At 40.6% G+C, this 17,340-nt stretch overlaps 1 protein-coding gene across 1 annotated transcript in view; it reads right to left on the bottom strand.

Annotated features, from left to right (window-relative positions):
• pcxb (pyruvate carboxylase b) overlaps nt 1–17,340 on the bottom strand; it is a 275,919-nt gene that overhangs the window by 241,325 nt on the left and 17,254 nt on the right. The window contains exons 5-9 of the mRNA XM_083992769.1: nt 14,647–14,812; nt 13,813–13,958; nt 9,491–9,608; nt 7,656–7,723; nt 5,675–5,758 (exon numbers count right to left, since the gene is read on the bottom strand). Coding sequence (XP_083848895.1) covers nt 5,675–5,758; nt 7,656–7,723; nt 9,491–9,608; nt 13,813–13,958; nt 14,647–14,812 — 582 coding nt within the window. The remainder of the gene's footprint in view (nt 1–5,674; nt 5,759–7,655; nt 7,724–9,490; nt 9,609–13,812; nt 13,959–14,646; nt 14,813–17,340) is intronic.

The following is a 17,340-nucleotide window of genomic DNA, read 5'->3' as shown; positions in this document are numbered from 1 at the left end:
AACACTCTTCACCCACACAAGTACCAGAATTGAATTCCTAATTACAGCTGCACGAGTATCTGACAAATACGTAACTCTGCCTACTCCCCATCTTAAGGTTAAACAGCTGAATATGCCATGAAAAAGAAAATGTAGACTGAAGAATGTACTGACAATTCACACATCGATAAACACACACACATGCTCGTCTTTCCTCTCACGCAGACACACGGAAAAATGTAAATGCATAGTTTTGTTGCCACATTTACATGTAGTATCTTAAGGTGAGCCTACATGCATGTTATGCATCTTGTGTGAGGCATGTCCTTCACACAGTACAGTGCCGTACACTGGTGTGGCTTTGACCATGTTCAAACAGCAGACTGCAGATGACATTAAAAAGAACAAAATTCATTTCTGCAGCTTAAAAAGCTTAATCACAGTGGCACACAGATTCAGCTTTTCCCCTTTGCTTACTCTCCTCCACAGCAGCTACCTCTGCCAAATCCCAATCATGATATAGGCTTGAAAAGAGTCTAGAAACTTGCTGCCAAACTGCAACAAGACAGCTCCAAGATTCAGTGGAAAAAGCCCAAAGTGTGGGTGAGACAGTGCAGCATAGTACTGGGAAAAAAATTAGAAGCATAAAAACTTGCCCAACACCCTGGTCAGTAACTTCACTATATCTGCACCCTGAGAATGGACACACAAACCACATTGTTTGAGTGTGTGAGTAGGAATTATAATGACATAATCTGTATCCACTATCCTGTCCAGTTACTATGGGAGTGTGTATGTGAATAAACAACAGGACTGTTACTCGGTAAAAGCAGTTTCTAAGACCCATAGCCACTACCTGGGCAAAGTCCTGCCAAAAACCTCCCCAAAATATACAGTACCTGCTTCTGGGGTGAAGTTTAGTTTCCACTACAGTATACAGTAACCATTGATGGCAGGTATGACAGCTGAAGTTCAATAACATGAAGCCATTTCTGTCATCGCTTAATAATGTCATATGAGGCTATTCATTTTTCTACCAATGTTGAAAATAACAGGGACTTAGAAATAAAGAGAATGGGTGACCCTGTGATGAATGTAAAGGACAAAACCACCGTGGAGGAAAGGGAAATGTTCAAGGTAGACAAAGCCATTTACAGAGAAATAAGACTAGGTAAGGCACCATGTAAAGAGTCCTTCTGGGAACATTTTCTGAAGCTGGAGTCTTAAATGACACTGGACCATTTTCACTGTGTCCCATAAAATTCACATTCTCTTCTCAAAGCACTAAAAGAAGGACATTCAATGCTAATGACCATCCTACTCAGCGCTTTAGTAAACAGAAATGGTAACTAATCTGTTGTCAAACAGTAAATACCTTGCTATGAATTACGCAGCTGCCCACACAGCCTGCCAGGAAAAAAATATCATCTGTTATTTACACAACTATCTGAGAGCAGTCTGAAACTTTGTAAATGATTGAGTGTAGTATCACTTGTCAAATTTAACCTGCAGTGTCTGAGTCATGTTATTTTTATGTCTTTGTAGCTACAGTGTATAACTCGCCGGCAGAAAAAATGCCCCAGTGCTGGTATTCAGCTTCACTTCCTGTCAGAAAACTCATGCACAGCAAGGAAACAAAGCAGGGGGGGCAACTGATACCTGCGGTAGGCTCTGTCTACACCACAGTAGCAATACAACGCAGCATCACAGATTTCACACAGGTATTAAAAAGACAAGATTAACACATGCAGCACATTTATGATTGAGCAGGAAATGAAGCATCCAATCAGTGGGCCAATCACTCTTGATTATGGAAACCTCACACTGCTTTAGTGAGATGCATCATTCATAAAAAGAAATCAGGACTGGCTGAGATATCACATGTGTTGGTGAAATTAAATGATGATGGCCCTTCTCCTAAAAACACAAGGATAACAAAGAGGCACAGCAACCAGAGAAGAAAAGTTTTTAAAAGATAAGTCGTTTGAGCAGCAGATAACACACAACAGCATAGTGGGCCATTTGACAATATCTGAATTTCCTGTGAGCTCTGACTTGATATCCACCACTCTGAGCTCAACCCTTTTTTTTTTTTTTTTTTTTTAACTGAGAGCTGAAGTAACTTCCTGTAGCCCGTCAGTGTTGCCAGGCAACTTTGTTCTCTAGGACATTCTATCAGGAAATGCTGTGGCCTGCAGCGAGTTCAAAGACTGTGCTGTTTCTCTGAAAGACTCAGATGGAGGCTGCTGATAATGGAAGATGTGCGATACGCACAGACGGCGAGATGAAGGGCGACAGAGTGCCAGCACTATGGAGCTGCCATTAAGACCAGATAAGAGCTGAGGAATAGCAGGTGTGTGTTGGCGAGTAGGAGGAGAGACAGTAAGCGTGTGTATGCGCGTGTGTGTGAATAGAGTCAAGAGTGGGGGGACAGTATGACATCCATCCAGTGTATCATATCTATACACACCAACAGACACACACACACACGCATAATACCTTCCCATGTGGATACCAAGCCATGAGCCATGTTTTACACACTGGTGCAGTAAAACATGGTGTGCAAGTAAACACACAGTGAGTAGAGCAGTTCCACCCATGTACACACATGTACACACACACACGCATGTGATACAGCAGTTTAATGTCCTGCACACTATACTATTACATCCCGATGAGCTGCTTATTATAATGAAAAGCCTCTAATTACACTGTAAATTGGACTGGACGTTATTAAGGTACCTCAGCAGACTCCCTTTGCGTACGACACTAAAAAAGTTACAGTGTGAATGTCTCCACAAGAGCGGTTGACTATGGAAACTGACTGTCCCCCCGAGCCAAGTAAACATACGTCTGTGTATGGGCAATAGCTAATTATATGCCAACACACACTTTCTGTATAAATGTACCATTTCTATTACTTTAAAAATAAGGACCCACACAACACATTAAAAATAAATGTCACCTTGCTCCGTCTCTCACTGTAATACACATACACACAAACGCTGCAACAAACACACACACACTATAATACCCAACTAACTACCAAAGTTCAGCCTCAGCGCTGCTCAGGGAGCAGGTCTCAGCACCTGCAGTGAGAGCTGGGCTCAGCTCACAAGTGGAAGCCGTCACTGTGGGGACTGACACAAAGTGTAATGCAATCACAACAAATTCAGGGGAAATGCAAAAACAGGAGGGAGGGAGGGAGCAAGGGAAGAGAGAGGGGGCTGTCTGGAACTGGAAAAAAGGATGAGGCCAAGAGAAAGTGAGACCCCTGGTGATAATTTGCAAATGCTGCAGGTCTGATTCTTTAGCTGTGTTTGAATCCTCTCAGGTATAGTAACACAGGCATGAGGAAATGTCTCAGTCAGTGTCTGCACTGATTAAGCTGAAACTTCTCTTACCACAGTGGGATTGTTGAATAACCTGCACCTGAATCAAAACTCTTCCACTTTGACTGTGATTTTGAAACTGTTCCAACCTGCCCTTCATTTTTCTTTTATCCTTAAACTGATAACTGTAAATCACTGATCCGTCAAAATAGGTTTAAATAAATTGATGTCGTGTAAATAAACATTGTGAGAAATGATCAATTCCCCCTCGTGTTGAGAGTTGGATGGAAAAACACTGCATCCATTGAATGTAGGATCAGACGGTTACTGCAGTCAGATCTAATATATAGTCATGGCACAAACCCACAATTTGTTTTTGTGAGGTTAAAATAAACAGCATACCTGCTAATTGGTGAGCTTCACAGGTGGCGGTGTGCATACATCACCAGGCTGCCTGTTCTTCACTGTTTCCAGTCTGTATCCTAAGCTTTTAAGGTTTCATTATCTATAGATACATATAATATTTCACCGACTGTTTATCTTCTCATCCAGCTCATGGAAAGAAGCAGAGAACACACATCAATTGTTCACAACACTCAAAACTATAATTTATATTACTCAATATCACTGTGATATGGGGCATCGTTTGCATTTAGGGTGCCTGCTCTACCCACTGATCCAGAGGCTTTAGTCATTGCCGTAGCGGCCCTGGTTCGATTCCACCAGTGGCCCTTTGCTCCATGTCATTCCCCCTCTCTCCGTTTCCCCATTTCCTGTCTTGTTACAGCTGTTGGTGCATGATTTGAAGTTCCAATAAATATTTTTAACTTTTGCATGGATTTCACATCCTTTTGTCTTCATAAATTTCACTTTTCGTTACATAAGCCAAACAGCCTTGACAAGCTTGAAAATAGAGATGGATTGAATACTTTCATTTACTCATATTTAAGCATATAAAATCTTTTCTGGAAGACAACAACAGTAAGAGCTCTCACACAGACAGCACACCATAGTAGTGCTGTGTTGAAGGCCTCTGTGCACTCACACTACGGAGGTCCTTATCGTCAACAAGTGTGTGTGCATGAGTGTGCATGTATGCTGCTTTTTGGTAGGGGTCACCCACACATTGTCATCTGAGGGGCCACACCGCTCTCTTGTCTCAAATGGTGAACTGCAGAGAGTCATGGCCAAGAGCAAGAGCTGCTGCTCTTAAAACACAAGGAGACATGGTTTGTCACTACAGCACATAAACTGGTTGACGTTGTTATTTGACTGCAGCAGAAAAAAATATATCACTCCTAGAGCAAGGTCGTATCACGAGTCTCACATAAAGTTTCTACCTCTATTATATGAGCATTTTGCCATCAGTATCATCAAGGTCATTTCTTTAGCAAATCACTGTTCCTGTCTCCATCCCCCTCTCCCACTCTTCCCTCCACACCTCGATCCATTCCTCAACTTGGACCATTACCTGAAAAGGCCATTACTTGAAAGCTCCTCTGAGAGATGAGGCTTGACTTTTAAGTGATGCTGTCATAGTTGAGCCGACTTTTTGGGGACATTGGAGCCAAAAACTAAAGTTAACATTTTTTTTAAGGCTAAACACAAGGTGAGATTTTACATTTGCAGGTCTGTTTGTGCATGTTTTACTTTAGCAAAGTGCACAATTGAGTTGACAATAATCATTAAATTGTGCAAAAGATACACTCAAAAATTGTTCAAACACCCATTTCCAGAATTGCATTTACTGCCTGCACTGTTGACATCTATTTCCACCTATTTTCAAATACCATTTTCATTTTCAAAATTTTGGCAATGCACTAATGTCCCCCTCGTTTGAATCACAGGTACACAACACATTAAAATTCCTGTGGAGAATGCAGTTGTTTTGCAGACCAATTATAGACAGAAAAATGAGCAGCATTGGGAATTTGTTCAGATTTCCTGAATACAACCCAGTGCTCAAGTGTGCTCACCACGAAAGCTTCTTCAGATTCAGAGAGCAATGTCTCCTCAAGTCTGCCAGCTTTTCTTAACAAGTGGTCAAGACTCTAGCACTGCACAGAGCTGACACCTGCCTTGACAGTTCAGAGGAAATACTGCTTCCAAAGGGAATAAGCTGTCTTAACATCAGGCTACAGTTACATGAATATTTAACATTATTTTAATACACAACTATTAATTTTGTACGCTCAGTGATTAAAATGTGATTAAGTAGAGGTCCTGTCATCAAACTTTTCCTCCGTCTTTCCCTAAGGAGCATTTTCCCAAATGTAATGAAACGGTTGAGTTAACCTGAATCGTGAGGAAACACCTGACAGACTGTAACTGTGTAGGCTTCAACACCAAACACACAACCATACCTGTCTGGCCAGGTTGACGGCATCAGCATGGAGTCTGTCTCTCAGATGAGGGTCCACTTGGAAGGCCGGCGCGATCTCCACAACCTTCAAAACAACAGGATTTTATTGGAAACACCACAATGAGCACAGGCTGTTCAGAATAAACAGGCAGTAAATTGTCAGTGTCAGGATAACAAATTGTATACGTTTCGACTCAATGATATGCTCACCACATTGAAAACCCACATGGGGAAGAGTTCTAAATAGTAATTTTGACATCGACTGTGGGATCTGAACTGCAAACAAAATGTGCAAAATGGCCACTGAAAGCGATGTAGTTTCCAACGCATGAGCCATTATGTTTACCTGCTCTGTCTGCTGGTTGGTGCTGGGCAGGTGGTAGAAAGAGGGTGTTTGTTTTTTAAGTGAGAACAGTGTTGAGTGCTTTGAGAGCAAACCAGAACACTAACACTGCAAAACTGTAAAGTGAAAACAATGAGCTGACAGATGCTGAAGCTCCCTGTAGGGATGGTGGGAACTGCAGGGTTGGGAAATAATTCTCTGTTGGTTCATCACTACAAGTGATCCCTGTCACATTACACAATCATTTGATCTTCTGTTTACATTAAACAAAATGCACTTCCTCCATTGTTCACCCACCTACATTTTCCCCCAATTATCTAAGTGATCTAAACACAGTCAGACAGAGGAACCACAAACCTACACACAGTTCATTTCTAACACTTTTAAGTAAATACCATAATTTGTTTTCCTACAGCAGCCATAAGGTTGGTACAGGATGTGTCACTAAAGCCTCAGCAAAACAGATGGAGTAAATCATTTGTAAACACATTCAGACTTTCATTTGGTCTGGCCCTGGCTGCTGGGTTAGGGTAAGGGTTTACCATGTTAAAGGCTGGTTTGTTTCATTCCACAGTGTCAGAAAAGGCAAACCATCCAAGAGAACTAATTGAATCTAGTTCAAAACAGTGTGACTTGTGTCTGATTTGAAAAAAACAAAAACCACCACAACTCAATTAAATTTTTATCAAATCTAAAGCAGCATTTCCAAGACACTGAGAAAAGCTAAAAATATCCCATCAGCACTCTACCATCTCAAATCTATTTTAACAAGCGACTATTCTTGCTTCTGAAATTCAAACAGATCTTAGATTAAGGGCAAAGGCAGATTAAGTCTCACAGAATTAAAGAACAGCAGCTTTGGCATGAACGAGTCACTAATATGATTATCATCTATAATTTGATTAAAAGGAAGGAAGAAAGTGATGAAAACACAGGATTGAAAGTGCTTCGAGGTGACAATATATTAAACATTACACGTTAATCAGCTTCCTCTGATGAAAGCATTGTCATATTGAGTGATGATTAGATGACAATGTCTATTTTCTCTTTCATGTGTTATTCAGGCATTTGTTATTTTTGACAATCAGGCGATGTCAGCATACCTCATTTCTTAACCCCCCCCCCCCCCCAGACAAAAATAATATTTATAATCTGGAAAATGTCACCCTGGCTAATGAATGATAATCAGTTCAAAGCTGTACATGTGAAGAGGCAGTTTCTGTTGATTCAAGTCGATTTGGTTGACAATTACATAGCTGCTGCAGTTGTCACTTAGACTCCTATTCATGCTGCTGTACCAATGGCTAATTTGTATTAGTATATAATCCTCTTACCCCCTGCTGCTTAGGACATCTATGATATCCAGGGCCACCAGTGTCACAATCATTGCTCTAATCAGGACTATAATTACCTTATTTATTTGTATGATGCTTAATTGGCCTGTCTGCCAGAATAAAGGATAAATAAAACACTGGAGCCTTTAGTTTATTCAAAGAACTGCAATGCTTGGGGGTGTGATTCCTCCTTATGACCTTTGTTCATGCTAATCTACATAATACATCAGAAATGCCATGGAGGTATTCTTAAATACATTCAAACACTTAGTTGGGTAAGATGGATTTTAAAATGGGGACTTCACCTTTTGGTGTCTCCGCTGAATGGAGCAGTCTCTCTCGTAGAGGTGAATGACATTACCATATTTATCACCTGGGGAGAGAGACAAGACAGATAGTGAGTTAATGATAAAGGGAGGGAAAGAAGAACATTATAAAATAATCAGGAGTGTGAAAAGACGTGTGTGTTTGAAGTCACCTGAAGGAGATGTGAAAGAAAAATTATTAAAGGTTCAGCTTTGTCAACCAGACAGCCCATGTCCAAATTCTGACTGTGTCAGAAATGTAGGACCAAATTCAAAACCACGTGATCAAGTCAAGTAATTTTATTTGTCCCAACTTGGGCAATTTGATTGCAGTAGGTGTAAGAAATTTGAAAAACATTACTGTACATGCAACAGTCACACATACAACAGATCACAGCCATCACATAAAAACAGGCAGTTCAAGTGAGTGTCAGCCACAGTGAGGAATCACCAACCTCAACATCAACATCAACATCAACATCAACATCATCACCATTATCTAACATCACTAGCTGGACTAGATGAGATGCAAAGAATGCAAGTCTGTGAACATATCCAAACATAAGCTGAACTGTCTTTTTATTGTCCACTTTGACCATGTAACCATTGTCTTGTAGATACTGTATGACTGTGGTGTTTATCTGGGTCCAGGCTAATTTAAGGGCCATGGCACTAAGGCCAGAGACGTAGCCTGAGATTTTCTTTCAGGCAAATACGTAGAATAATGGATATACTGTAACGTCTCAGCTTTAATTTGATTAGGTTCATGTTAATCTTAATACAGACAATGTGGGAGATATAGTCATTTAAAGCTTAAATTTGAAAGTTTATGGTGTAGATGGGCAAAAATTGTATGAACAAAAGAAGTCTTACAATGACAGGTCTCAGAGAGTTCCTGTTGGCCTTCAGATGGACATGTGTCAAAAAATCTGAAATGTTTCAAAGATTGAAAGACCTTGTTGTACATTTCTTGGACAGGTAACAGGCTGCCAACTTAATTTTCCTGCAATATGTGTAGGTAGGCACTATGAACACACAGAGTGGTGATTTTGAATGTTGCCGACTGTTTACCCTTCTGCTAACGTAGTAGTAGTGTGCACGTATGAAGCGTGTGCAAATGCCTGTGAGGGGAGAGCTTCCGCCATCCCACCTCCAAAATTATAATATTCAACAGTCTAACACAGATTGCCAACAAGAATTCATTAGACCCATCTAGCACAGTGTGACCTGCAAGATCAATGCTATTTACAGTGTCCAACAGGCTGTAGAAGGAGCAGGAAAGGAGGAACATTGTAAAGACATGTCAGGGTCAAAATAAACTAAACAGAGGGAATATCTGGGAGGGAGACTGCAGGGAAAAAGAGGGCTGGCAAAGACATGTCTTCTAACAGGTAATTTACAAAGTCCCGTGCATTCCCTGAAGACAGTATTAAATCACAGCAACCACACATGCACACAGACACTGAACTACACCCTGGTACGTTCTGGCTGCATAGACAAACAAAAACACAAACACCCCAGCCACACTTCAGACAAACATGTCTGATAACACAAGCACTTCTACTGTTACACATGATGACCATACATTAAATACATCATCACATGTAAAGTGGAGCATATGCTCTAAGTGCAGACACTTCCTGTAAATGACGGTGTTGAATTGCAGTTCCGTGATAGCGAGTGCTCGTAGAGTTACATCCACTATAACGAGAAAAAGTAATGTGCAGAGAATCCCCTGCTGGCCAATAAATCTTATTCACACTCATTGCTCATCTGTCTCTCTTCCTACCTTCGTCCTGCGACTGAGGATCAAGGAAATTGCAGAGTGCACTTACCAAGAATCTGTACTTCAATGTGTCTTGGCTTTTCAATAAACTTCTCAACAAACAGGGCTCCATTTCCAAATGCTGTCAGAGCTTCAGAGTAGGCCCGCTGGTAATTCTCCTCCAGTTCCTGATAAACAGACCAGAAAAATCCATACATGTGTGAGTTAGTGCTGGTGCTGGTACCATTCAAGAGGCAAAATAGTTGCAGAAAAAGGAGTTTGCATTGTTTTGAAGGAGTTTTGCTACTGGGTAATCAGGTCATTTACTCGTATTTAGTGCAACTTCTTTGTCCTGTTTTAATCTCTATTGTGTCCCTCAGTCACATTCAATATTGTGCAGTTTTTTTGAGACAAATGTTTACACGCCCATAGTGAGCATGAGGCTAAACAAGATTTCTGGGAGCAGGCTGTTGGAGGTCACCACCAAGCATGCTGAAGGTCATGACTCAATCTGTGTTTGTCAGACTGTGATGTCCTGCCTGCCCACCCTGTCTCCTCTACTGGGGAAAGACTGAGTCACCATCATTCCCTCTTCTCAGTGCCTCTGGAGAGGATACTCGAGCCCATCCATACAGTAGTTGTCATCTCCGTCTTCAGAAACAATATTTTGTTGTGCCTTTACAAATGCTCTGCAACCCTGAAGCATCTCTACATTACCCAAGGGAGATGCATGTAAGAATGCAAATGTATGAATCAGATGGACCGGATTTAAAATGGATTTTACTGTGCCAGCTTTCTTGCATAAGGTCGATGTAATATCTGATAAAGCTGATGTGTGAATAGAGTTGGTCACTGTCCAGAGAACTCACACCGAATGAGGGGCCATGATGTTTCTATCTCACTTTCTGTACACAGACAAGGTCCTGTTGTGCTTTAGAGGGCAACTCTGTACAATGTCAGACAATTTCAGGACCTGATTCTCTGGACATCGTATGGAGGTCAAATAAGAAAACGGCTTTGAAGGCAGCAGCCCCAAAGCAGAACAAACATGAAAGGAAACAAGAAAACATTTATGAGAAATCCTTCCTCTATGTAACGAAGAAAGAAAGAGAAATTAGCTGTCACAAAATGTCAAATTAGTAATTAACATTTTATTTTTTCTGTATCATTGGTATGAAAACTGCTAGTGCTTGGTATTCAAAAACACGACACTAGTTAAATAACCACTTGACTCACTTGAGTGGTATTGTAGAAGATTCCCGATTCCTCCCTGATCTTAATTGTTAGAAAAACAGCTAACTAAAATAGAGAAGATTACCACAATAGCTATGGCATCCACCCCAGCTAGTACTGAGTGAAGTGTAAGTCATAGATTTTGCCAAATTGTTAAATACTGTTGCACCACTATTTTTGTAAATGACACCAAAGACTTCTGAAAGACTGAAACTTAACAGACTTCCATTTGTACTCTTTCCACATCAGCTCAGTCTGTCTGTCAGCTTTGGCCACTGGAGCTTTGATACGTGCAGTTCTACTTTTCTCTTATTCTTTGGGAAAGCACATCACGTCTCTGAGCAAAATTCTGGTACTTTCATACTTGTCTTGCTTATGAGTAAACATACACATCTTGTCCTACAACATGTTGCGAATAGTTAGTCTCACTGTTAATTCAGCATACAAATGACCCACAAGCAAGCCTTAATGGAATAAAAAGTCAACCTACGCATTGTTGCTAGGGGTCTCAACAGCGCAGAGAAACCTCTTTACAATTTCCTCACATCATATCAGCTCGAGCCACTGAGGCCTTGGTAACTCAACTGAATAACTAGAAATGTCAACAACTAATTAGACTGGGGTATAACTATAAAAGGTCATACCTTCCAATGGATTGCTGACTCGTGAGCCTCAGTGGTTACAGTACAACACAGCACTTCCATTCAGTGAGTAAATTAGTGAGTAAAGCATGGAGCCGGAGTGGCTGACACTGACCAGCCTAGTTTGAAAGTGAGTTTTTATTTTTTTCAAGTCAAGGGTTTTATCGAATGTCGAATCTACTGTAGCATCAAATAATCAAATCATTTTAGTCACTTAAAAGGAAAAATGACAAAACATTTCAAATAAGATTCTCTCTCATACTATATTTGGTAAATGATTGTTAATTTGTAATAGCTGGCTGCAGACATGAGAAATTATTCTAAGCATTTTCACTCTTTTCTGACACCTTGTATACCAAACTATCCATCAATTGGTATTTTCAACAAATAAAAATGAAAGTTAACAATACCATGAAAGAAATAAATTACAAATATTTTATCAAATTAACCTTATTTGTTTTTTATTTAACCTTTATTTAACCAGGTAAAACCTGTTGAGATCATGATCTCATTTTCAAGGGCGACCTGGCCAGGAAGGCAGCAGCACACGTCGTCGTTCATAAAATACAAATACATTACAATGAATAGGGCCACAATTAAATATAAGTTAAGTGCAAGGAGTCGTGGTGGTAGAAATTATTAAAAGCAAAATAGATTTTTGTTGTCGGTCCTTTAGGAAACGACAGAAGACATTAAAAGATACGAGTTCAGACATTTTCACAGTTAATACAGTTTCACTTTCACTTCGTATTCAAAAAGACCAAAGCAATGAAGCAAAGAACAGTAAATGCTACCAGCCATGAAGGCTGAGGAGGTGGATTTGCTGTGTAGCTCTGATTCACCATTGATCTCTGCCTTCCCCTGTTTGAATGGACAACAACCAGCTGGCTTCTAAAAAAACCTTGACTAATTTAAAATCCAAAAGCCATGTTGATATAGACGGGCATTGACCACACTTACTCCCTTCAGTACCCCTACCCCCATTGGTATAAGACGCAAAGCTGCTGCCAGGCCTCCACTGAAATAAAGTGAGGTGACAACTTGACACTTCCTAGTGTCTAATGGCCTGAAGGAGCTCATATACCTACTGAAACACATATTTTAGATTAAAAAATACAATAAACTGCTTCTCATATAAAAATATCCTTGGATAACCTAGAAATGCTGTTAGTCTTTCTACACCATGAACACTTCACAACATTTTACATACACACACACAGAACCGTGAACGGCAAATTAAACTGTATTAACTGTATTATTGGTTAAGCTTGGTGTGGTTTCCCAATAATAATCAATTAAGGTTAAGAGAGTTTTTCTTAGAGGTTAAAATTCTACAACAGTTCTGAATTTTTCAAAAGCATCTCCTAAAACAGCACAGTGAGTGAGCAGATGTCGGCTGTCGATGCTGATGAAAAGCATATTGAATACATTTTAAATGACTGAACTTATTTAACAGTCTGTAAGCAGTACAGTTATATCTCAACTGGCTGCACACTCAACATTAGATGAAACTAACAGCAGAACTGTCTCTGCAGTCCATTACCATACTTGGTGAATCTCACTCTGGTCAAATGTAGTGCACCAATTGTTTTATTATATTAAAATATGTATAGGAAAGACTTTGATTTGAACTAGATGCTGACTAAAGTAAAGAACAAGCCGTTTAAGTCCAGAGAATGAGTAGAGAATGGGTCCTCTTAATAACTGGCTGACCATGTTGTAAGGCTGTACCAGCTGAAATCGGATAAAATGTTATCTTCTTCAATAGGTTCAGATAGCAGAGGGTCTGGGATCAGGCTCCTGAAGCTATACATTTGGAGAGACTGAGATCAAGGACAGGTGTGTGTTCCAGGTCTAATATTCTAACCATTTATCAGCAAAACATAATTGATTGCTACATTCCATTCATGGTGGGGAAAGTGATAGACTGGTACCGTAGATGTAAATACATGAATCATTTCAAAACACCTGAAGTTGTTAAAGGATGGTGTTTTTTCTGTTTATAGCTTCTAATATTGTAATCATATCTACTTATGCAGAACTACATGTGTGTTATATGCATGTCAGGACATTTTGTTATTTCATGTTGCAATTGTGATGCACATAAAAGATCATCTTTACATTGAGACTAGGAATGTTTAAAAAGTGGGCCATCGGTAGTTACAATATTGAAACTGCTGATGAAGGAGAACAAGCCTCCTGCACACAGAAATCACTCAGGTTTCTCAAGTTGACGGGTAATTTCAGAGCAAACACACCAGTACACACAGGGTGATTGGCGGCTGGAGAGATAAATGATCAGGTCGCAATTTCCAACCAATTTGACTTTGATGCAACACAAACAGAAAATTAATGAATATGAAAACCAGAATTTGTCAGGAGGCTGGCCAGCCATCAAGTTGGGTTTGTTTTCTCTTTGCTGGACAAGCATTAGGACAAGATTTATGCTGTCATAGCAAGCTGCTAAATCACATTTCTCACTAAAGTGATTGTGTACAGCAGCAAATCACAGGCTCACCTCATACTCTCTGACCACCCTCATGCCTCGACCTCCTCCTCCATAGGCTGCTTTGAAGATGATGGGGAAGCCATATGTTTGGGCAAATACTTGTGCCTCATGCAGGCTGGCGATGGGAGAATCTGTTCCTGGGACCACAGGTACACCTGGAGCAGGGTGGGTGAAATAATAAATGTTGTAAAAGGATGTTAGGCTTAATCACAAAAGGAATTAAAAAAAAAAAAAAAAAAGAATCAGTATGCAACTATTATAAATGCAAGAGTGATTGATATAATCCAATGACAGAGAAAACATTTCCAATTTGTTTTTTAAAAAAAAGGAAAAAAAAAAAGACAATATTTCTTTATGGAATAATATGGAAACTGCTATGTTGCACAAAAAAGAAAAGGACACTCATAATGCAGTACAAAGAGAGCTTCAATGTTTTGACAGAGGCAGATGGAGCAAGTACAGTAGAATAACATGTTGTAAAAATGTTCTTACCCTCAAGTAAAAATAAATTAATGCTTGGAGGTAGAAACCAAAGCAAATGCTAGCAGGGTAATACCAGGGTGAGAGGGGGGAGGGTCGTGTTGGGGTGAGTCACCATCACGACAACAAGCAGCAGCAAATTTGGTTTAAATTTTCAGAAACACCATCAGTAATATGCTCACATAAATATGATACTATCTGTTGATACTTAATGTCACAGTATCTGATGATATTATATCTTACTTTTGCTTTAATCTGTTAAAAGTTGATATATAAATGCAATTACTTTATGCTACAGATATGCTAGACATTGGAGTAGATATTCAAACTATGACCATGTCTCAATCTGAATCTATTCCTTACCTGCACCGATGGCCAGGGAGCGAGCCTCGACTTTGTCTCCCATCTTGCGGACGGTCTCTGGGGTTGGCCCGATAAACATCACCCCTGCATCTGCACAGGCCTGTGCAAAGTCTGACCGTTCAGAGAGGAAACCATAGCCTGGGTGGATAGCATCCACATTGTTGTCCTAAGACAGGGATAGATACAAAAAATATGAATTATATTTCTGAGTGTGGTACTTGTTGAATTGTGCATTAACCCCAACAAAGTTAGAGCTGAATTGATCTGAACTGAATTTTTATTCACATTTAATTTAAATAAACTAAAGTATTTGCTAATCAAGGGCCGACACAGGACATGTAACCCAGCTGAGCAACAGGTGTTCTTTTAAACATGAAGCAGGGCCTCAGTTTTTTGGGGGGGGCTTTTTTGCCTTTACTTGATAGCACATAGTGAGATAGACAGGAAAGGGGGAAGCAGAGAGAGGGGGAATGACATGCAGGAAAGGTCTGCCCGATGCGGGATTCGAACCGGGGACGCCTGCATTGAGGACTGTAGCCTCGACATGGGGCGGCCGCTTTAACCACTGCGCCACGCACCGCCCCAGCAGGGCCTCAGTTATCACTTGGCTGACTGTTAGTAAGGGAACTGGAAAGTCATCACCCACAATAATATGCATGCTTTAGCACATGCTGCCTGCACACCGGGGAAATCTTTCACATGTCTCCAACACCTAATGGACTGTAGGCTGATGACATATTTTATTCTTGTTTTATTTTAGTCACCCAATTCACCAGTCACAATGGACACTGGTGGACTGAGCAAGTATACACACACTTACTTTGGGTCAAAGAAGGCACTGAGAGGTACAAACACCATCCACTCAACCATCAACCCACCTACCCCCACCCCCATTCATACACAGGGTAGCAGACAGCTACAGTAGCTGCTGAGCTTGACAGATAGAGCCATCTCTGGATCAGTATGTGCCATCTGCTCTTGGATACGAGGCGGACTATAATTATGGGTTGTCCTGTTGTTAAGGGAGCCGTTACTGGCAGGCCAGAGGAAGCATGGAGGCACACACACACACATCCAAACACACAACCACCTACTCAGACAGACATGACTTCAGACAGACATGGACAGACCAACATAATGCCTCGAGTTTACATTCATACAAGCAAGATCTTACACTCATTTGCTCTCACATTTGCATGCAGACGCACACCCACACACACCCGCACACACACGCACACACACGCACACGTAAAACATAGCTAGAAATACACACAAGGTAGTGGGACAGACACTGATGGTTATTTTGGTCACAGGGTAATAGAGTGATACACAGTGGGAAGAATGACGTACACTGAATGTGAATGAGTGAGAGCAGGGGAAAAGAAAATACACACATGTGCACGCACGCAAACACACACTTCTTGGCATAGGGTGGCTGGCCTCCCAGAGAGACAGACGGATTTTGAGAAATTAGTTGGACAGCGAGGCTCCCCAATTTGGCTGACTGACCACATGCCCATGCAGAAAATTATAAACCGTGAGAGATTGATCAGAAAAATGATAATGAACAACTGGCAACACATCCTGAAGGGACGAAGAGATGGCGGGACGGAAAGGTGGCAACAAGAAACAGATCTGATGTAATGGAGTGATAAGTAGTAACGGTAAGAGAGATGGAGAGATAGAAAATGATAGTGAAAAGGAAGGAGATGGAGGGAGCAAATGTGATCAACTAAGCTAGATATACACTGTAAACATAGAGGAATAAAAGGGAATCGTCTGTCACTAGTCTGCTTAACTGTGTGCCACTGAAATACATTAAACTTTGTTTGACTGCGAGGGACAAGATTTTCCAACTTCAAGAAGGAAAAGGGCTGTTCCTGGAGAACAGTAAGGTACCCCACCTGAAAGATTTTCCTCAATCCCCTTAAAGCAGAAGTAAGCGGAATGTTTGTGTTAATATAAGTCTTAAATAGTTATATCTTCCGACAGCAATCACTTCTATAGAGTGTTTGGTCTGAAACACGGGTCTGTCAGTCACTCTGCTCTGCTGTAAGCCGAGGAGAAAACTTTCCTTGTATCCTACAACCTTTATCCAATGAGGAGAGAGAACGGCATAAAGGGGCGGTCCTCTCTGTGTGTGCAGCCAAGGGATGTGCCTGAATGTGGTGACGTAGGGACGAGGGCGGGAACTGCTAACTCCATCCGCTGACGGGAAGTTAGCCAAAACGACCGGATCGCTTACTTCTGCTTTAAGACCCAAGTTTTAAAAACAAACAGCACTTAGATCAGAGCAACAACTCCCCCTAAAACTAAAAACTGTGTGAATAACAACATTGTAATTAGAAAAATTCCAGTTCAAGAGTAGTTTTTCCAATTGGACAGTGCCAGAAAAGCCATTTACCCCTGATTGCTGTCTTTATGCTAAACTAAGCTAATTTGCTACCATCTTTAGGTCTTCACAGGATTCTGTAATAGACAAGATATAAAATCCTTTCATTTCACTCCCAGAAAGAAAGCAAATATGCAAATGTTGAATTTTCCCTTTAATGCTAATTAAAGATGTCCTACAACTACTTCAAAGTAAAAGCCTTCAAGCTAAATTAACTCATAGTCTATTTAAGCATAGTTAAGTTTTTGAACATGAAGAGGAATCTGTCCTATTTGCAGCACTTATCAGAACAAGGTGGAGAC

The sequence above is a fragment of the Trachurus trachurus genome (genome assembly GCF_905171665.1).
Source record: "Trachurus trachurus genome assembly, chromosome: 18".
NCBI lineage: Eukaryota > Metazoa > Chordata > Actinopteri > Carangiformes > Carangidae > Trachurus > Trachurus trachurus.
This window is presented reverse-complemented; position numbering and strand designations above follow the sequence as displayed.